Source organism: Elgaria multicarinata, chromosome 1, assembly GCF_023053635.1.
Source record: "Elgaria multicarinata webbii isolate HBS135686 ecotype San Diego chromosome 1, rElgMul1.1.pri, whole genome shotgun sequence".
NCBI lineage: Eukaryota > Metazoa > Chordata > Lepidosauria > Squamata > Anguidae > Elgaria > Elgaria multicarinata.
In genome coordinates, this window is record NC_086171.1 from 202,005,652 (window position 1) to 202,028,350 (window position 22,699).

At 45.0% G+C, this 22,699-nt stretch overlaps 1 protein-coding gene across 1 annotated transcript; it reads left to right on the top strand.

The window, feature by feature from the left end:
- The first annotated feature begins 1,362 nt into the window (after window positions 1-1,362).
- CIMIP1 (ciliary microtubule inner protein 1) lies at window positions 1,363-22,391 on the top strand. Its single transcript, XM_063120613.1, has 4 exons — window positions 1,363-1,455; window positions 10,456-10,537; window positions 12,710-12,808; window positions 22,236-22,391. The coding sequence occupies exons 1-4, from the start codon at window positions 1,409-1,411 to the stop codon at window positions 22,389-22,391; spliced, it is 384 nt and encodes a 127-aa protein (XP_062976683.1). The 5' UTR covers window positions 1,363-1,408.
- The last annotated feature ends 308 nt before the right edge of the window (window positions 22,392-22,699 follow it).

Sequence of the window (22,699 nt, forward strand, 5' to 3'; positions counted from 1 at the left end):
GCCAAAGGCGAGGGCGAGATCCCGGGGCAAGGAAGGGATCATCCCTCCCTGATCCCGGGATCCCCTGTGCATCATGTGGACGCACAGGGATGATCCCAGGGTTCGTCCCGGGATAAAGCCCCGTCTAGCTAGGGCCTAGGTCTAACGATCTGAACTTACAGAAGGGTAGATTCTGGTTGAACATTAGGAGACAGAGCGGTTTAAAATGGAGCCAATTGCATAAGAGGGCTTGGGCTGTTTCTCATTGGAGGTTTTCAAGAAGAAGCTGGTCAGCCATCTCCTGGAAATGATAAAGCTCTGTATTTCCTGAATCAAGCAGGGGTTGGACTACTTGGCCAAAATCAGGAGCGGCGAACAGTAGATCAGGATATAGTCATAGATATCCAGGTGATTTGCAGTAGATCAACAAAGATTTCCGACTCCCGGTGGTTTAACATTAGCGACAACAAAAAGCCTTTTTCTGCCTCATAAATTAGACTGCATAAGAGCCATGATGGATCAGACCAAAGGTCCATCTACTCCAGCATTCTGTTCACACAGTGGCTGAACAGCTGTAGACAGGAAACCCACAAGCAGGACATGAGTGCAGCAGCTGCCTCCCACTTGTACGTGGAGAGTGGAGTTGCTCAAGCTTTGGTGTTAGTCGTGGACCAACATGCCCCTTTTTTCATCCGTAAAACCCTGGAAGGTCTCTTGAGTTCTTTTGTAGCATCTACGCTGAAATGTGGTTCCACGCTGCATCTATTTTAGTGACCACAGTGGTGGCCGAATGAGTAATGTCAGATTTTTGGGTGATCCTAATAAAAGTATTGGCCAACCGTGAGTTTTGGATTCCCCCACCCCACCCCCGCCGCAACTTCACGGAACTTTCTTTGCTTTTTTAAAAGACAGATGGTTTCCAGACAGTTAACAGAAGCAAAAACAGACCGACAAAATCCTAAAGACTAACAAGTGTATTGTGACATGAAAGCTTAAGAACATCAGAAGAGCCCTGCTGGATCCGACCAAGGATCCATCTAGCCCAGCATTCTGTTCACACCATGGCCAAGCAGCTGCCCACGGGAAACCCACAAGCAGGACATGAGTGCAGCAGCACCCTCCCACCCATGTGCCCCAGCATACTGCCTCTGATACCGCTGTAATACATGTGTTAGTCTTTAAAGTGCCACAAGCTTCTTGGCTGTTTTGGAAGAGGGATGCCCTGGCAGTGATCCGGCCTGCTCCTTCCTTCCCTCCCACTACATTCCTCAGCCGTCACCTAGCAACGCATAGCCGCAGCAGCAAACAGGGAGGGCCAGCTCAGAGCCGGCAGCTCTTGACTGCCTGGCCACTGGCTGCAGCCCAGCTTCAAGTGGTGCCCGTCCTCTACCTGCCTGCCAGGGGGCGTTAGCCTGGGGAAGTGTCTGGGATGTCGCAGAAAAACAAGCTCAACTTCGTGGCTGAAGCTCAGATCTGGTAAACTCCTTACTTAATTAGCCCCAGCACCACCCCAGGGTCTGCTCTTGATCCATTTCCCAACCAGGTGTATATCACGCTCAGGTTGCGTTAGGCCCCTGCCCCATCCAGTCAGCTTGGCCCATTCCTAAATCCTCCCCCGGCACCACCACTAGTGCCCAAATACAGGCACTAAGCCAGCCATGCTGGCAGGGGGCTAATGGGAGTTGAAGTCCAAACATCTGGAGACCTAGGCCATAGCTAGACCTAAGGTTTATCCCTGGATCATCCAGGGGTCAAACTTGTTCATCTAGGTGACACACAGGGGATCCAGTGCCCAGGCAGGGGCGAACCCTGGATGATCCCAGGATAAACCTTAGGTCTAGCTGTGGCCCTAGCTTTCGCCCAGCACTGCTGTAGAGCACAACCAGAAACACAGGAAACATTTCTGGAATAGGCAAGCCTCCCAGCCTCCCCCAACCTGCTGCTCTCCAGATGTTTTGGACTTCAGCTCCCATCAGCCCCAGCCAGTATGGCCTATGGTGAGGAATGCTGGAGAGGGTGTAGTCAAAAACATCTGGAGGGCATCAGTTTGGGGAAGGCTGCTCTAGTGTCACCTTCAGAAACACCCCACCTGTTGCGTTAGCATCTCCCCAAATGTAATTGCCTCCCCATTCATTGCTGTAATTCTGCAGAGAGAGAATAAGAGAAACGCAGGCCAATCTTTATGCAAGTTTACTTAGACGTTAGTCCCAGTTAGTAAGACTTTTACTCTCAAGTAAGTACACATAGGGTTGTAGCTTCGGGCTGGGTTTTTTCCCCTCCCTTGTTCCTCATTTGGCCTGGAGCCTGTATGAGGAGGAATGCTAGCTGAGCACATGGTTTGTATGTAAAACGTCTCAAGTTCAATGACCAGTAACTCGAGGTATGGCAGGAAAAGCTCTTACCTGAAACCCCAGGTTTCACACTAAGATGTGTGTATGGAAGGGGCTAAAGTGTGTGTGTGTGTGTGTGTGTGTGTGTGTGTGTGTGTGTGTGTGTGTGCATATGTGCAGCTCTCAGCCCCCATCTGACACCAGCTGGGGCCTTTGGGGCTGAAAAGCTTGTGCCCCCTTGATATAGAAGAATGCTGTGTTAACTTGTGACATGATGTGAAACCAGTCTCTGATTTCACACCCTAGAGCATTTTCCCATCCTATTCCCATTTTTTGTTCTTATGTCTAATCAGGGGGCTTGTCTATATGCTCTACATACACCGTCATGGCTGCGCAGTTGCGCCCCGTTGTTTATAGACCGCAGCCACCAATTCGCAGCCACATCGGGCTTTTCCCCACGAAGCTGCGCTTTTTTAAAGTGTCTTTTTCCATTCCTCCGATGTCACCACAGTTGTTTCTTCGTCTGTCAGTGGTCGTTTCAGTTCTGGTTAAGAAAGTGGGCAGAGTCAACACGGGAATGCAGTGCTAGAGGTGGAGTTGACAGGGCTAGGAATGGCCGCCATGCTGATGTTAAACCCAGGGGAACAAAAGTAAGGGGAGTTATGATATAGAATGCAGAAATTAAATTAACTGTAGCAGTGCATCTATGCTGCTACAGGCTTTCAATGTTGTGCAGATTTGCGGGGGGGGGGAGTTTTTTCACGGTTTTCTGGTCCCTCAATATTTGCTCCCATTCCAGCCGTCTGACAATGGCGCTGTGATTTTTCCTGCCTGGAAGCCCACACTCACTCCTGCCGTGTAACTGTGGGCATGTCTAGACCAGGCGATATCCTGGGGATCGCCCCGGGATCATCCCTGTGCATCCACATGACGCACAGGAGATCCTGAGAGCAGGGAGGGAAGATCCCTGCATTTCCCTGGGCTATTGCCCTACACCTTTCCCCTGGTTTTTCCTGTGGTCCCAGGATGATCCTGAGACCGCGGGAGGTGTGGGTGGCCATCCTGGTTTTGTCCAGGCTCCTCGCAAGTAAACGCAAGGAGCCGGGCGTGGGAGAGGGGAGCAGGATTATTATTAGTATTATTTTAAAAACCTGACCTTTTTGGTGGAGCGCTCCTGCGGTCATTTTCAATAAAAAAAAAAAAACCAAAATGGCGGGCACAACGTCCTCTTCCTCCTGGGACATCGCGCGCCGTGTGTAGACTGAGGGGGAGGGTCTCATGATCACCATATCGTGAGATCCTCCCCCCTCCAGGCCCTGGTCTAAACATGCCCTGTGTTGATTCGGCTTCGCAGCAACAATGCTGTGGGGTTTGGGGGGGAATCAGCTAGCAAAGCGGTATTGTATAGACACACACACGCACCCCAGAGCATCTAGAAGAGTTTTCCTCATAGCAGTACAAGATTTTCCCAAAGCCAAGTAACAGCTTCTTCCCATCCTCACTCTTTATCCCACTGTATTAACATGTCCGCACTTTTTCCTTTCCATAAAATTCTTGGTGTCTTTTCTCCCACCTTTTAAGGGCAACCCGAAGGCACTCCAATGCTCTACACAATCGTAGTATTACCCAGTATTTCTTCTTTCCACACCATTTTCTTTGACCGGCACGTGGGGGTACAAGTGGCTTTCAAGGTTGGGGGCAGGAGGAAGGCCTCTCTTGACCATAAATGCCTTTCCTAGCAATCTATGTTTAGTGCAACAAACAAGTAGTTATTACCAGAGGCTGCTACTTCAGATTTCATTGATGGAGGAATGGGTGAGGATTCTCAGCAAGGTTCAAAAGCTCACTCTTGGATGATATATTCAAGATTAAACTGCAAAACAGCAGGGTGCATGAAGAGCGTTACAGTTACCTTCTTATACCTCATTCTAATGATATAAAAGCTTCTAACACAGGCCAGAGAGCCACCCACCCTTTTCTTTTCTTTGGAACAAACGGAATTGTGTGGAATAAATACATGTAGGGGGGTGTTTCCAGTTGGAGGATTCCTAGCACTCCCAGTCAGGGCTTATCCATGTTTAGAAAAAATCCTGCAGCCTTATTGGGGCTTTGATTTCCAGAGTCTTCGCGGGTTTAAGGATCAGCACAATACACACTCCCCCACCAACCCACGCACCCACACTTGTTTTAGCTGGTTCCTTCCCATGTGTTTCCATTTTACCACCAGAAGATGGCGCTGCTTTATAGCACATTTTCCATTTACTATTGCATTTTGGGAGGGTTATAAATGGCAGATTCCCACTTGAAAACAGCTGGAGAGGCATCAGATGGTAATGACATCATGAAAAGGACCCGTAAACTTCCATGAGTGACCCACTCATGAGCGTGCAATAAATCACTCATGTGGAAAAGCTCTCAGAAGGCATTGTGTAGCAATTCTGTCTCTTTTTCTTAACGGTAAGAAAAAAGACAGAAAAAATGATGGGGAAACACGGAAAGTTATGAGTGGAAGACGACAATGTCTGGACCCTCCATAAAACTCTGTGAATGAAGCAGAGCAATGGCACAATAAAGAACTCATTTGAAAGCACCTGCAGTCTGAAACTTGGAGGGAGGGGGCCAGGGATTTAAATGACTCTCTGGTTGTTACCCATTTGTTATACAGAGCCCAGATATATTTCATTCAAGACTATCCAAAATGATATCACTCTAAGGTGTCATGTATAGCCCTACTGCTCCTGTATTGGGAGCAGGTGATGCAGGTAATCAATCAGAGACAGATTCAGACTCAGAAGACGCCGAGCCAGACACCAGGCAGTTAGAGCCAGTGGGGGAGGAGGTTCACACATGAAAGGCTTCAGCTGAGAAACTGCCCCCTCCAGAGTCTATCTCTTCAAGGCCAAATTCTTTGCTTTCAGTGGACAGGGAGTCAACTTCCGGGGGTGAGCATTCAGAAATCTTACTTGATGCTAAGAATCTCCGGAAACTAAAACATTCAGCAAGGTTAACGGTAACGAGACAGTCGGACAGATTGCATAAGAAATCGTCCACGCATCAACCACCTTGAAGTTAATACACGTTTGAAAAACATTTTCTTTTCTTTGAACTGACAATTGTCTTGCTTAGTTTGCATAGTTTTTGCCTAAAAGAGAGTTTCACAAAAAGTGTCTAGTTTGTGTTACAGAAGTGTTTATTGCTTGCAATAAAGCTTTGTAAATTGCCTAACACTTTACCTCATTCATCTCCCAGAGAAAGCTAGAGCAGCTACAGTACACAACATAAGGGTATCGTTTGGACACTTCCAAACTAGTCCAGTTGTCAGCATCTTTCATTTGTAACCCTTCCATGCTTTCCCACCACTCCTTACCAGAAAAAAAAAATCGTTAAGGAGGGGAAAAAATCTGGAAGCCCCCTAGATATATTATATACTTTGTACCAGGGAAGATTTGATATTTCCCTCTCCCTAGCCTCCATCTAAAGCAGCCTTCCCCAACCTAGTTTCCCTCCAAATGTTTGGGACTACAACTCCCAGCATTCCCATGCTGACTGTGACTGATGGGAGTTAAAGTCTGAAAAGTCTGGGGGGCACCAGATTAAGGAAGGCTAATCTAAAGTTTCTTAGGGCACAATCCTATGCATATTTAGACAGAAAAAGGTCCTCCAACTCCCAACATTCCCCAGTCAGCCATGTTTTTTATTTAAACATGCATCAGATCGCACCCTTATTACAGTTGTGATGGCTGTGTGCAGAACAGGTTGTCACAGGCACCTGCTGACTGTTGTCTGACGTATTATTGTTCAGAGAGACACAACAACTCCGTGTGCCTCCCGATGTGTGCAGCTGTACCGTTTTCTGAAGTTTTATTTTTAATCTCCCTGAACTCCTCCTGTCCCGGAGTATTCAAACGGTGCTTTTGTTTGTTTTAAAAAAAGCAGCTAGGCATTTGGAGCTTCTTCAGACGAGCATTTATAGCATGCTCGAGACTGGCCGCTCATGGTTGTACGCGGGTCATTTTGATGACACAATGATCTTCCTGCACGTCTCCTGCTCCTTCTGTTTTTTTCCCCATCACACACACACACAAAAAAGACTTTTCTATTCTATAGTGATATTTGTTGCTATTTCCTGCCGTGTGCGGGAGTTTTTTGTGCTATAAAACGTCCACTAGAGGCCGCTCTTCCACTAAACTGAATGGGCCACGTGACTGCTGCTTTCTTCCCCTTTCTCCCCCATGTGATTCTGCTCGTCCCTACTACGGAAGAGAATCAGGAAGCGGAGTGACGGTAAGGAAAGGTGATTTCCCACCCGTCTGTATATCCCCTTGAAGAAAGTTTTTCTTCTTGTTGTTGTTTTAAATGTCGTTAACTGAGTAAAAACATTAATGGAGCACACCTAACCCACACTGTTCATGAGAAATTTTCTAGCAAAAAGAGTAGCCTTACCCCACCACACACACACATACACACACACACACCTGCATAAGCAAATCTACATACACACCCTAGACCAGCCTTCCTCAACCTGGGGCGCTCCAGATGTGTTGGACTGCATCTCCCAGAATGCCCGGCTGGGGCATTCTGGGAGATGCAGTCCAACACATCTGGAGCGTAGATACTGCGAAGTCAAAGTACAGCAATAAGGATAAAAACCAGAATGTTTATGATCTGTGAACCAATGCTTTACCACGAACAGATGGGTAAAACAGAGTAAAGGATAGTTACCCCCAAAATAAATGAGAGTGTTTCTACGATGGCTTTGAGAATGAGCAGTAGCCATTAAGTAATTGCCGTCTTTTATTTGTTCAACAGCCTTTATGCTCCCTCAAGTGTGAAAACCATTGAGGGGGGGACATTTTCCTAAGAGGGACCAAGTAATAAAGAAACAAGGCCTTACATTCCGTTGTTATCCAAAGTATTTCATAGCAATACCCTTAAAACTGCCGTCTAAGCTACTTCTGTGGAGCAGCCCACAGCTCAGTGAAATCAAAGTACATTAAAGGCACCAGTTTCACTCCAAATACTTCATCTTAACTGGATTGTGAGTCAGGCTGTTAACAACTTAGGAAGACAAGGTTACAATCCACAGACAACTTATTCCAAAACATTGGCTTAATATAATTACTTTAGAGTAAATAACTTGCGAATTGCTGCAGGGTTTGGGTTTTTTGTTTTGTTTTTTAGTCCTTGAGAAGGACTTACTCAGTGAAATAAGCCAACTTATTCATTATTCCTTCAGCTAGCAAAATGCATCATTCTGACGGGTGGAGACAAGTATGCACAGAGGGAAGGCAAAGGACCCAGTGTGCAATATGTCCCTGTGCATCTAAACACATTGTACTCTTCTGGCCATTGAATATCAGGGGCGTAAGTCAGATTTTGCTCTCCCTGTCTGAAATAAGTTTCAGTTTATTAGCCCTCATTGGCCGTGTTCAGAACACACCTTAAACCATGGTTTTAACCATGGCGAATAAAGCAAAAGGCCTTATTCACCGTGGTTAAAGCCATGGTTTAAGGTGTCTTCTGAATTATTATTATATTTATCATTATATTTATTTGTATCCCGCCTTTTGCCCAATACTGGGCCTCAAGGCAGTATTACAAAGTTTAAAACATACATTTTAAAACATAGGAAAAGAAATGTAAAATAAATAAATAAATAAATAATACACACCAGTCTGTTACCATGCCCAGGCATCGATTTAGGACACCCACAGTGTTACCTGAATGAGATGAAAAAGAATACTAAACATTATGTGAACTTTTAACTGTCATTCCTTCTTGCCTGGGAACTGCAGTTCTCTGATGGGGACTAGGGATATCTAACAGAATGTTCAATACCATTACAAATCTACAATTTCCAAGACTTTTTTTAATAGTTTGGACCGAATCCAACGCTGCTCTTGGACATCCTGCCACCCCCACCAATTCCGTCCCGCAAGCGGCCATTCCTGCTTGCAGAATCGTGATTTAGCGCTTCTGGAGGCAAGCCGAAACTAAAAAAAAAAAGCTCATTTCTGGAAGGGGGGCAGGTTGTGGGGCTCGCATAAGGGAGCTCCGCTCTCTTGTCCCCCTTCCAGAAATGAGCGTTTCTGCTTGTTACAAGGCTTGTCTCTGAAAGCACTGAGTTGCTTTTCTGTAAGCGGTAGGGGCCACTTGCAGAACGGAATTGGCAGGGACAGCCACACATCAACCAGAATTTGCAGCCACTCCACTAGCAGATGGGCAGCATTGGGTTCTGCCCTTTGTAGGGTAGATATATGGCTCCATCACACCTATTTTTTTTCCTCTGGTTTGTCTCCGCATTTTTTACCTCCGTTTCATAAACGCTGCATGGGCACCCTCACACACAACCCCTTTCATGTGGATTTTTGCTTGTTTGCTCTTCTATTCCACCCCGCTCCTTCTCCTTCCTCCTCCAGTTCATTGGTTGTGGTGCTCTGATGGGCTTGGGCTTGGGCTTGGGCTTGGGCTCTTCCCCTCCCCCTCCCCCCACTGTCTTTGTTATCTAGCAAATGTTTCATCTGGGCTCCGTTTCTGCAGGCAATAGCGGGGTAGGGCAGTTGGAGCACTAAAAAGTCCATTCAACCCACTAACAAGTCCCTATGATGACTGTGCTGGAGGAGAACCGCCCCGCCCCGCCCCGCCCGCCCCTTTCATCATCAAGACTCCATTAGCACATGCCTCCAACAAAGGAAAAACAAAAGGAGGAAATAATCCAGATTTTCCCCACACCAAAATAAAATGCAACAGGGGGGGGGGAGGAGCGAGATGAGTGCAGGACCGGGACCACGTCATGTGAGTACCGCGCTGCAAATCCACATACCAGGAATGGCAAGTGTGCGATAAAACGCTAGTATGATGGAGCTCATACCCTGGCTCATACATTTGTGGTATGGATGATGATGGTGGTGATTTATTGCATTTGTATCCCGCCCTTCTACATAAGTTAGCACCAACTTTTCATTTTGATGCTCTACAATGCCTACCGTTTTAGAGACTTCACAATTTCCAGAGGAGAAGCCCTGTTAGCTGTTGCGCCAAAAGAACATCAAAGAATCTTGTAGCACCTTGAAAGATTAACAGATTTATCCATGGACTACAGACAGTCTGCTTCATCAGATGCTTGAAGTGTTTATCCAAAGCTGGCAGGGATACATACAGATGGTTGGAGAGAGGGAGAAAAGAAGTCAAAGGGAAATGAAAATGCAAAATACAGACTGACACTTATGAAAAAGCCTAAGTGCATGCAAAAGGATTGCTGTGACAATTAGTACAAACCCCATTTGTATTGAAGGAGTGGTACCGGAGGATATCTTAAAGCAGGAATCTGAAGGACTTTTGTTAGACCCCAGGTGTCCCCAACCTTTGGGGGATGTTGAGAGAGTGGGTGGCTCTCAGGGGATGCAGGTGGCTGTGGGGTGTTCACAGAACATGTGGTGCCCCATCCAGGGACTTGCACGTCTTGGATCATGTGGGCAGGCTGGCGATCATGGAGGTGGGTAGGTGATCATGGCAGCAGCGAGGTCATGAGTGCCCGCTGTTCCTGCGCCCTGGTAAATCCATCCCTCTCAGATAGTGCATGCTTGGAGTTGTAGGCTCTTTCCCCATTATGGGGTCCTGGGGCTGTGGCCTAAAATGGTGGTTCTGTCAGAAAATGGCTGCCTCAGCTTCAAGGCTTGCACAGCCCTCGTAAAACTCAGGAGGAGCAGGGATCTTGACGGGCACCAAGAGAGGTGTCCTCAGGTGCATTGATGTCCATAGGAGACCCCAGTGTTAGAACTTTTCTAGGCTTTTATTGTGTACTTACTGTTGTTTATGGGTGCTTCAGACGTCACCGTAACCCTCCCATTTCACTTCCATTTTTTAAGAGCAGTTCTTTTGGGAGCCGGGAAAATCCAGCACGTTTTTTGCTATCGCGAAACAAAGCCAAGTCCACACCAGAGTAGTTGCATTTATTCTGCGACCACCAAGAAATGATTTAACAAAAATGCAGGAAAGGAAAATAACTTCATGTAGAGCTCCGATCTTAGTTCTGTAATGAAACTAGAAGTAGAAACAGCAGGTTAAACTGTCTCATCTAGAAAAGCTCTTACGCTATCTCAGAAAGTCTTGTAAGGTGGTGTGTTTTTACCCTTCTTTGCATCAGGAAGGATCATATTGAAACAGAACGTGAAGCTGCAAGGAGATGGCCCAAGCAATGGGGTTTTCTGTTAACCCCAGTTGAAGAGGTAAAAAATATATTTCTGTGTAGCATTTATACATGGAGAGCAACTCTGTTCTTAATCTCATTTATTGGCTTGTATTGAACAGCAACCACCCTATGTACTATAGCAGAAATACAAATTACTATTATTATTATTATTATTATTATTATTATTATTATTATTATTATTATTCTACTTTCCATCCCTAAAAAAAGTATCAAAAGTGGTTGTGACAATCAATGAATTGTTCTGTGAAGGCATGAAAGGGAAGTTTAACACTGCTCATATAAACTGCAAAAAACCCCATAAAAGTTTCTGTTTAGAAAGCTGCATGGTGGCAGCTGCAAAATTTCAGCTCTATGCTGAAGGAATCACCATAGCTCAGTGGTAGAGCAGCTGTTTTGCATGTCATCCCACAGCAGTTCAAGGTAAAACTTTAAAAGATTTCTGTCTGAAGCCCTGGAATGCTGCTCTTAATCAATATAGACAGTAGTAAGTTAGATGGTCAAATGGTCTGATTCAGTATAAGGAAGCCTTCTACCTTCATAGGTTCCTCTCTAAAACACACACACACACACACACACACACACAAAACACAAAACAGCAGCAGCAAGTGCATTGTTGTAGAGCATGAAGAAGATCTCCAGATGTTTCAGACTTCAGCCCCCAGGATTCCTGACAATTGGCCATGCTTGCAGAGGCTTATGGGAGTTGAAGTCCAAAATTTATGGAGATCGACCTTCTGTCCTACCCTTCTGTAGAACACAATCAGAAACACAGGAAGACTTTTTGGAATAGGCAAGTTTCTCTTCCGGCCTTCCCAACCCAGTGCCCTGCAGGTGGGTTAAAACATAAGGACATAAGAAGAGCCCTGCTGGATCAGACCAAGTATACATCTAGCCCAGCACCGTGTTCACACAGTCACCAACCAGCTGTCGATCAGGGACCCACAACTGGTGTATGTAAGGTTACTGCCTCAGATCCTGGAGGTAGCACATAACCATTAGGGCTAGTAGCCATTGATAACCTTCTCCTCCAGGAATTGATCAAACCCCCTTTTAAAGCTATCCAAATTAGTGGCCATCACCACGTCTTGTAGTAGTGAATTCAATAGTTTAACTATGTGCTTTGTGAAGGAGTATCTCCTTTTATCTGTCCTGAATCTCCCACCAATCAGCGTCATGGGATGACCCCATGGGGTTCTAGTATGATGGGAGAGGGAGAAAAAGGCCTCCCTCTCCACATTCTCCATACCATGCATAATTTTGTACACCTCTGTCATGTCTCCCCTTATCCTTCATAGAATCATAGAATAGCAGAGCCGGAAGGGGCCCACAAGGCCACCGAGTTCAACTCCCTTCTTTATTCCAGGCAAAACAATCCCAGCTGTTGGAACCTTCTCTCACAGGGGAGATGCTCCAGCCCCCTCGATCATTTTAGTTGCCCTTTTCTGCACTTTTTCCAGCTCTACAATGTTGTCAGGAATTCTGGGAGTTGTAGTCCCAACACATATGGAGGGCACCTTTTTGGGAATAGCAGGAAAAGATACTTGCCTGCTCCAGAAATATTTCCTGTGTTTCTGGTCATTTCCCAGAATAATGCACTTTGGTCTAGTGAAGACAGTTAGGAAGGAGGTGGGTTTTTGTCTTCCAGGCAAAAGGTCCTGTTTCTTGTGGATCATGTTAGAAATTTCACTACCGCAAATAAAATATGTGCTTATGTACCATTAGCATTGGGACAGCGATTTCCTTGCTTTGTGCAAATACTGCTCTTACGCTTCATTAGTAAACATATTTTTATCATGCACCTCTGTTTTATGTACTTATTCCCAAATATTAATTGGTTACCAAACAAGCCAGTCTCCCAGTCCTTTAGGTTGCAATCCTACACTCACATACCTGGGAGCAAGTCGCATTGAACTCAGGACTTACTTCTGAATAGACATGTACAGTGTGAGTTACACCTCCATATGTTGAGAAAACTTATCCAGCCCTCCAGATTCAGAATCAATTCTCTCTATGAAAGGCGAATTTATAACAAATAGCCTTGCACTGGATGCCAAGTACAAGGTCGTCAAGCACTGCTATGATGGGAACAGTATAAATATCTAGATAGATATGAGCTATTACAATGTTATCACAATGCACAGCTCGGCCTGAAGTGCCAATTTATTTTATTACGTTCTTCTATTTTTAGTTGATGAAAGATGAGAAGAAACAACCTGCTAAGCCTAAGATCCCGCTTCCAGAACACTTACAAATCCGACCTGTGACACCGGTGGAAAAATATATTAAGGTTAGGCAATGGCTGTGTAGTTTGAAATGGCAGCAGTTTTTTAAAAACACACACACACACAACACACACACCAACAACAACAACCCAAACCTTTGTAGGCTACCTAAAGATTCCTAATCAGTTGATTTGCAGTCATTAAAATAAAGGTCAAAATCTTGGGATTAAGTTTAAAAGGCTTACTCAAGACAGGCGGGATCCCTTGGATGTTCTGCTGAGTGAAGGTTTCATTCGGCAACTTCAAGTCTTGCAATAAAGTGGTCCTGCTGTAGGGCATAACAAATATATATCATCAGGTTAGTTATTTCTGGAAGCACAGATCAGAATTTCCTTACGTTTCAAGAGCATGCACAGGCTGCTTTCATAAGAGATCTTTACATCTTGGGGGCTGTCTCTATATCCCGTGTTGGCTGTGCAGTGGCACTGCGGTGTTTATACGACGCAGCCACCCACTCACAGCCATTATGGACTTTGTCAACGAAACTGCACTTAAAAAGTAGCTGATTTGCTGCAGCTTTTCCCTTTGCTGCAAAGTCACCACCTTCTCATTTTGGGTTAAAGCTGGGGACATTCTTGGGGTGGATCAAGGCCCAGGATAGGACGCAGTAAGCTGGGAAGGCAGGGCAGGAGTCAGGATCAACCAACTGAATGGCTACTGGCGCTGTGGCTTTTTCCGCCAGAAAGCCTGCATCCCCTCCAGCAATGAAGTTTATTGTTCACACCCCGCCGCTGCAATGCTGCGAGGTATCGAGGGAACGAGCGGCAAAGGTGGCTGCCACGACACAGGCTCTTTACAACAGGCCTGTCCGCGGACACTCCCTGCTCAAGCTAAGCGCCACCACTTTATGAGCCTGAGGTGAGGGACAAACACCACCTTTCTACAAACTATGTGGAGAAAGGAGTTAAACAGGAATAATTTCAGGAATAAAATAATGCGCTGTGAATTATATATGCTGATGGTGAATTAATGTCAGAGCGGGTGTTATATGTATATAACTGCAGATGAGAAATGCCAAGGAGACACACGGGATTTTTGTGGTAGTAAAACAAATTGAATAAAAATTTATTTCAATGTTCACAAACTTTGTTTCATAATAAAACTTTTCAGACCCTTGTTAAAACCTCTCATCCAATCCTTTCTCTCTTCTCATACACGCTTTCCTTTCTCTCACACCTTCACTCTTGAACTTCCTTTATTATCAGGATTGTTTAATATACACCAGCTGACTATCTGCACACTACACTCAAAAGACAACCCTCTTTACCTTGATCCTCTAATTCTCCCTCGAACCAAAGTACTTCAAAAATAGCCCCCTTATCACCTCAGTCATTCCCTTATATATCCTCCTCCCCCCTCCTAAGATATTCAATCTCCACCCACTCAGGTCAACATTCTAAACACAATAGGCTTACAAATCCTAGACATACGTTAGGGAACTGACTTGTGGGATGTAACGCCACAGTGGTGGCTTCAAGGTACAGCCCTGGATGCCTCCTTCTTCATGATGAGGTCACACCAGCCAGCTTTAGGCTTGTGCTCTTGAAAATGCCACCCTTATCCTATTCTAATGGAGGAGGGACACAATCCTAACAGGTAAGTCCAGAAAGAGTGTTTCTCTGGGACAAGAGTGACCAACTAGAGACTGTGGGGTCTGAAATGGCCCATCACACAATTTTATTTAGTCCCTATAAAAATCCTACCAAATGTTAATTAAGGTGTAATATTCTTAAAAGTTTCATACTGTAAAGTGAAAGCACAGGTTCATTTATAAGGAAAACGTTTGTTTGTTTCAAATGTTGTGCAAGAGACAATTCTACAAGTTAATGTGGCATCTGCTTAGTTTTTGTATGTAATGTAAAGTTCTGGCCATGTCCAGTCAAACACATACATACATTTATTAAAATTCATATAGTGCCCTTCACGATCAAATCACAGGGCGGTGTACAAAATTCACCAAAACAACAATTAAAATAAAACACATTTGCATTTTATTTTAATTGTTGTTTCAATGAATTTTGTAGACCACTCTGTCCAAACAAAAAACATGGGCTACATATATGTGAAGTTTCCACTGCTACATTGCACCAACTTTATTGTAGACCCTGGTCACTAGAAAAGCGTCGGTGATGCACATCTTTAATCCCATACCCACCAGCCTGGGAGTAAACCCCATTGAACTCCATGTTTTTTTTCACTTTAGGCCTGCTTTTTCCCCGGTCTCGGGCTGATCCTGAGACCGCAGAACGCGTGGGTGTGCATTGCGGTTTGTCCTGGCTCCTCATGGTTACTTGCGAACAGGAATTTTTTTTAAAAAAAACACCACTTGCCTTTTGCGCACAAGTGCTCGTGTGCTCCTTCCTCTTTAAAAAAAATGGTGGGCGCGACATCCTCTCCCCCTGAGGTTGTTGCGTCCCATGTGTAAACAGAGGGGGAGATCTTGTGTAAAAATATTGCAAGGTCTTCACCCCTCAGTCGCACTAGATCAGTAGGTCTAGCTGAGGCCTAGGATTATACTGTAGGATTGCACAATTTATAGGACCAGGAAAACATGCCTGGCCGACTAAATAATGAAATAATGTTGAACAGGAAGCAGCCATCTGCACCCCACTTTACAAACTCTCTTCTTTATACCACATCTGGATTGGTGATCTCTAAAATACAGAGCTCTGGAACGAAACCTGGCTTTGCATACTGCCTGCAAGAAGAGAAAAGTTAAATTTGAGGACTATGCGAAGGGACCATATTTATGCCTTTAAACACCTGTGGCTTGAAATCAGAGTTCTCTCCCATGAGTATGAAAAGTCTCATATCCATCCCTCTGGATAGGTTAGGCAAGAAATCCTTCACCCCCTTTCCGCTCCGTCTATGTAATTCAGCATGGAAGCGGTAGAACATAATGGTCCCCATTGTTCGGCTATGTGGGTGGCGCGTGTGGCCATGCAAGAAGAAAGAAGAAGCAGTTGTTTCAAAGCTAGCGCTCCGCCTAGATATCACAAACATTTTCCAGTCTTGGCTGAGGAACAAAGGAAAAGGACTCTGGCAACAGAACAAACCAGAAACATGGCTTTCTCACTATTTCTCCGCTGAATGAGTCCCCAGATGTTAAAGTGAGGCATAGGGAGCAATTTCAGCATGCCTTGTGGAGGCGGTTTAACCAAAGTAATATTAAGCAAAGTAGCCAAGGGGAAGAAAGGCCTTCAGCTTCCCCACAGCTAAATTAGTTACTGATTAACCAATTCAATTTATGGTAAATTTAGAAGGGATTAATGATTATTCAAGCAAAAGACATCTTGGTCACTCACCTGGCTTATTTGGGTCCTTAGAACTTGTCCCTCCCCCCGCCAATATAAATAAACTTTGTTTAATAAAAGAGACCTCACATTACTGTTCTAATATCAGCATAGGAATCAATTCATACTGAGCAGGGATGAGGAACGTCTTTCAGGCCGAGGGTGAAATTCAGCTTCAGAGAAGCTCTCAGGGGCTGCAGTCCATGGGTGGGTGGGGCCAAAGACAAGAGTGGGCGGGCCCAAAAAGGCCAGACTATTTTAGTTGAAAGCTTTCAGTGGGCCTCTTCAGACAACACACTAAGCCATGATTAGGCCACTAACCCTTTTGCAGAAAGTGATTAGTGAGTGAGTGGTTATATAGCCACCATGGTTAGGAATGGATCACATGACATGCTAAGCTATAATGTTTAGCTCAAAATGCTTAACCATCATGACTTAGCATGCTGTCTGAACAGAGTCAATAGCCCCATTCAGAAGACACCTTAAGCCGTGGCTTTAACCACGGTGGTTAAGCCAGAAAGCCATGGCTTTCTGGCTTAGGGCTTCATCGCCCGTACCCATTTCCCTTGAATTATCCCCATAGCGTAAAGCTGTCATTGTTAGCTAAATCACACCCCGGGCGGCAGCGTTCCTAATATCCTTTGTCTACCAGGAAAGGGCTTAAGGGGGAGAAATGTAAAAAAAACATTAAAAAATCAACAGATGACCCAATCTGATTCAAATTTGGTATGCTTAAAGCTCTCCTTAATATCTATTACTGTGCCAATTTTGATGTCTTTATCTTTAAAACTTACACAGATGTAAGCATTTGTTTAATTTGTACTTTAAACATATCAAATCATCCTCCTGCGCCCCTAGTGGCCGCTCAGGGAACAACAAATAATTTGCTCCTAAAGAGGTAGCAAAATATTTCACTTCTTTTGTCTTTGAAGCACAATTAAAGCAGGATGTATGGGAATACTTCAAATTCAAAGCAAATTATAAGATGGAAAACTTCAGAGTCCTTTGCACGCAATTCACAGCGATTGCACAGTATAACCCTGGTGTGATGAAGCTATTAACCACTATGGTTAAAGCCATGGTAGTTAAGCCAGAAAGCCAGGCTGTGTTCAGAAAACACCTTAAACCATGGCTTTAACTACAGTGAAGAAAGCAAAAAGCCTTATTCGCCGTGGGCAGGATCTACACTATTCATTACACCGTTGTTTAAGTGCATTGTTGCGTCCTCCCTTGCTACGTTACAAAATGCAACTTGAGCCCAGTCAATCGAAATACCTTTTTTTCTATCGTTTTACCCCGGCACACTCTTCTTTAGAACGTTCTTCATTATGCTCATACCGGCTCTGAAGTAAACCTCCTTCTTCCGGTGACTCTGAGCTAGACCTGCCGGGATAAGCCGGCAGGGAGGCGGGGCGACGCGTAGGGACGAGGGAAGCCCTGCAGCGTCTTAAAGGGGCCACGTGCGCCCCGAAAGATAAGCAGTTTTTTTAAAAAATTAAGCCTCTGTCCCCTCTTTCACCGCCCTCCCTCCCCCTCCCCCTCCCCCTCATCGCGTTGTGCCAGCTCTCCCTCCCCTCGTCTAGAAAAGCCCTCACTTGTCCTAATCAGGAAGCAAAGACCATGGTCACGAGACATGACTTTGAAAGACGGCATTGAAAACAACGAAAGGTTGGGGCACATGGTTAGTTTTAAAACGATTTTAACAGAAAGTGGAACGGTTTTAAAAGTCAGAAGAAACGTAACAACAACAGCATCACGTGACTGCTGACGTCATCTCTGCCAACTTGTTACGTTTCATCTAGACAAGTGTAGACGGGCCCGTGGTTAAAGCATAGTTTAAGGTGTCTTCTGAACGGGCCCACCGTTTAGCTCAAAATGCTTAACCACTGTGGCTTAGCATGTCATCTGAAAAGGGTAGCTGCTAGTAACTAAGCCTTAGGAACGGCATTTCAACCCTTTTAAAATGTGAAAAAAGCATGCAAAAAACAGGAAAACACTGAACAATTGGTTGTGGGTGGAAAGGGGGTAGGCCCATCTAGAGAACCTTTCGGGGCCAGAGTGGTACTGTAGGAGGGCTAGAATGGGCCTCTATGCCCGAGATTCCCCACTCTTGACATAGGGGATAGTATATAAATGTTTGTTTGTTTATTTATTATTGCATTTCTATACCGCCCAATAGCCGAAGCTCTCTGGGCGGTTCACAAAAAATAAAACCATTCAAAGTATAAAACAAACAGCATAAAAGCATGATATAAAATACCATATAAAAGTACAACCAGGATAAAATCAGCAGCAGTGCAGAAATACAAATTTAAAAATAGCAAAATTAAATTTATAGACTGTTAAAATGCTGGCATCTGAAAGAATATAGGTAGGCACCAGGCAAACCTCCTTAGGGAGCTCATTCCACAGCCGGGGTGCCACAGCAGAGAAGGCCTTCCTCCTAGTAGCCACCTGTCTCAGTTCCTTTGGCTCATGGTTGTCCTGAGGTGTTGGGGAAAGACTTTGTTACCTGGAAGAAGCTGATCAATGTAACCACATTTCTGATTAGCTAGTTTTACATTTACTTCTAGTCTTATGCCATATTGTTTTTCTACTTCTTTAAGCTAGGGTGACCAACTGTCAGGATTTCCCCGGATTTGTCCTGGTTTTTGTTCTTTCCATGGTGTCAGGGGGGATTTTCTATAATTTTCAATAACGTCCTGGAATGACACACCTTCCCCTTTAAGGCTGCCATTAGCATGGCAGGAGGGAATGACATGCTTTCTTGAGGCACATCATTCCCCCACCCCGAGCTCCAATTGAGGTCTTAAAGGGGAAAGTGGATCATTCGTGGACATTATAGAAAAGGCCCCAATTGGAGTGGATGGTGGTGGTGCAGAATGAAATCCTTTCCCCTCCTCCACTCCAATCGGGTTCTTTAAGGTGGCGGGGGAATAACGTACTTCCTGCAGGACTCAGAAAGCTGCTTCCCCCCACACACACACTAGGTGTCCTCTTTTTTGGTTTCCCAAATATGGTCACCCTATTTAAGCACACATTCTGATCTTTATGGGAGTCAAACCCCCTGCACAAACACATTCCTGGTGGCTTGTGATGACCACCGCTGCAAGCGCACACACCCCCCTCTGGGTTGGGGGTATGAACTCTGTGGGTACACTCTGGCCTTAGCTAGACCAGGCTATATCCCAGGGCGAACCCCACATGTCGCACAGGGGATCCCGGGATCAGGGAGTGATGGTCCCTCCCTTCCCCCGGGATATAGCCCTCCCCTTTGGGCCCGCTTTTTCCACAGTCCCGGGCTGAGCCCGAGACCGCGGAACATCTGGCTCGTTTTCGTGTGATTATTCATGTGGAGCCGGGAGTCATGCTGCGCCCATCGGGGTTTTAGGGTGGGGGGAGTGGGGAAACCAAATTAAATTTTAAAAAAGACTTACCTATAGCGCACGAGCGTTTGTGCGCTGCGTCCTCTTTAAAAAAAATTAAAATGGCGGGCGCGACGCCTCTCTTCCTGAGGTTGTCGCACCTTACATGTAAACGGGGGCACGATCTCGTGTTAATCCCAATGCGAGGTCTCCCCTCCTCTCCCCTGGACTTTCAGGTAGTTCTAGCTAAGGCCTCTCTTTCATTGAACATCTGTTTAGACCTGAAGAGAGAGCATCAAACTGTACTTGCAGATTTCTCAGTCTGGGTCCACTGTGGAGTTCAGTGCTTTGACAACTTCTGCTGTCTACTCTTACACGCTTCAAAACAACTGCAAGTCCTCCAAGAGTGATCCTCCTGAGCAAGCTGGTGGAGTTCAGGCAGCGTTCCAAGTGTATCACTCTCTCAAGTGGCATTAAGGAGGTCTCTTTGTTTCTCACACGAGATGGGGAGGTGTTTCATCTTGTGCTCAGATGCCGAATGTGGCACATAACACACCAAACAGCCGTTTTTAATTCTAAAAATGGTCCCCAGAAATGTTAGCTAATAAATTTGAGTCATCTGGAGGATGTATGTTTTCCTGCCCCTGAGTATCCGGTGTTTCCTCATGCCATGGGGAATGGGGCCATGATATTCCAAAGAGCACAAGAACATCGAAGCATTAAAATGTGCATAAGACAGACATGGGAAATTCAAGTATTAGTTTAAGCGTCTCCTGTGAAAGTGATATTAAACTAAACATTCCTCCAATTAATTCAGCCGTTTTTACAACTAAATGCCCTCCGTTTCAAAAATATTCTCAGCTCCTTTTGAGAGACATTTATTTTATGTCTTCAAGGAATGTCTTTTTTCCCCCCTTTTCTTTATACGAAACAGTTTATTTTGAGTATAAAATGACTTGCAACAAAGTATTTATGATTGATTTGGTTTGGATTGGTTTATACCCTACCTTTCTACTAAGAAAAATGGCACTCGGGGCGGTTTCCAAGCATAGCTAAAACATGATTAAAACCAATCATAAAACAAATGGATTAAAACACAATTAAAAACACAACAAGACCAGAATGAAAACAACATCCAACCAAACAGATCTGCTTACACGGCAAAGGCCTGCTTGAATAAAAAGGTATTTGCGTGCTGGTGGAAGGACAGCAGAGAGGGAGCTGATCTAGCTTCCCTCAGTAGGGAGTTCCACAAACTGGGAGCAGCCACCAAGAAGGCCCTCTTTCATATTGCTATCAAACGTGCCTCCAGCGGTGTCGGTATCAAAAGAAGGGCCTTTCTCAAGGATTTTAAGACCCGGGCAGGCTCATATGGGAGAAGGTGGTCTTTCAGACAGCCTGGTCCCAAGCCAAATAGGGCTTTATAGGCTATAACCAATATTCTGGAAATAGACTGGCAGCCAGTGAAGCTGTTGTAACAAGCGATTCATGTGCTCCCTATAACTGGCTTCAGTCAATAGTCTAGCCACATGATTCAGGACCAGCTGAAGTTTTTGAACAGTTTTCAGAGGCAGCCCCACATAGAATGTGTTGCAGTAGTCCAAATGGGATATAACCAAGGCATGTGTGACCTTGGCCAGATCAGACATCTCTAGGGACAGGCACAGTTGGCACATTGGCCTCAGCTTCGCAAATGCACTCCTGGCCACTACTGAAACCTGGGTATCTGGATTCCATGCAGAGTCCAGAAGTATACCCAAACTGCAAACCTGAATCTTCAGGGGAAGTGTAACCCCATCCAGCATAGGTTAAATCCCTATTTCCTGATCTGCCTTTGGACTAACCAGGAGCAGTTATGTCTGGTCTGCATTAAGCTTCTATTTGTTTACCCTCATCCATTACTGATATCAAACACACCAGTTTAGAATTAGAACAGCTTTACGATTAGTAATGGAAAGGAGAGATAGAGTTGGGCTACATCAGCATACTAGCGGCAGTGAGTCCCAGAACTCCAGACAAACTCTCCGAGCAGTTTCATGTATATGTTAAATAGCATGGGGGATAAGATGGAACCCTGAGGGACCACAGGCCAATGGCCGCGGCATCAAACAAGAATCCCCCCATGCCACCTTCTCAGATTGCCCCTCCAAGAAGAACTGGAACCACCATGTAACAGTGCCTGCTAGTCCCATCTCAGGCACACACCACAGAAGGATCAAATGGCATTGGAAGTCACTGAGAGATCCAGCAGAACCAACAGGGACACCCTCCCCGTGTCCATTTCCCAGGGCAGATCATCACACCTACCCATTTCCCTCGAATTATCCCATAGCATATGAAAGCTGTCATTGTTGTTATTGTTAGCTCCATAACACCAACATTATACATCCACCTCTGCCCTGCTCCGGGCTCTGCGGCACTCGCTTGGAGGTTGCTGAGGGAGGCAGCTGGACTCACTCCTCGTCATCCTTCCGCACCCCCAGTCAAAATCTTTGATGATCCATTTTAGTCTGACTGTTCCTAATACGTTGTTGTTGTATTTTTACTTTTTTTTTTTTTTTACGGTGCTGTGTTTTATTTTTCTGTACTGTAATAGGACGCTATTTTTACAGCTGTTTGTTTATCTTGCGCTTTTCTTTGGGTTGTTTTTAATTCTGTTGTGATTTATATTTTTAATTTGCAAGCTGCCTTGAGTTTGGTTTTACGATAGAAAGGCAGGAGATAATGGCTCAAGTAAATGTATAAATCAACAAGGACATACTCTTCCATTTCAGATCCATCCATCACCACCTGTTCCTCAAACAACCCAAGGGTTTATCGGCTGGAGATCAACTGTACCAGGGCTAGAACTAGAACGTTATTATCAGATCAGGAGCTGCAAAGGGGCCTTTTACAAGGATCTGCAATGGCCAAACGAACCTACCGATTGATTTTAAGAAAGAATGCCAAGTCCTATCAGTCTCTCTCTCTCTCCCACTCTCTCTCTCCCCACCTTATGTTCTTTAACCTAAGAACGTTTTCACTTTTCAGCAGTTCCTAATAGACAGGAAAATGTTGATATTGAGAACCAGTTTGTGCATCATTTCAGCAGTGTGTTAGTTTAAAGTTAATTATGAAGTTAAACGTGGCTTAATACTATTTTATTAAAACCAACAGTATACAACATGCAGGACCTCTCTTGCTGTTCGGTAACCCAAGCTGAGCTGAGGGAGGAGCCAAAAACTGTACCAAATGAAGC

Excerpts from the sequence above, each read along its gene's own strand:
- CIMIP1 (XM_063120613.1), top strand. The coding sequence starts at position 1,409 with ATGTCGCAGAAAAACAAGCTCAACTTCGTGGCTGAAGCTCAGATCTG. Across the intron at positions 10,538-12,709 it reads TGTTAACCCCAGTTGAAGAG|TTGATGAAAGATGAGAAGAA; the intron begins GTAAAAAATATA and ends TTCTATTTTTAG. Across the intron at positions 12,809-22,235 it reads CGGTGGAAAAATATATTAAG|ATCCATCCATCACCACCTGT; the intron begins GTTAGGCAATGG and ends CTTCCATTTCAG.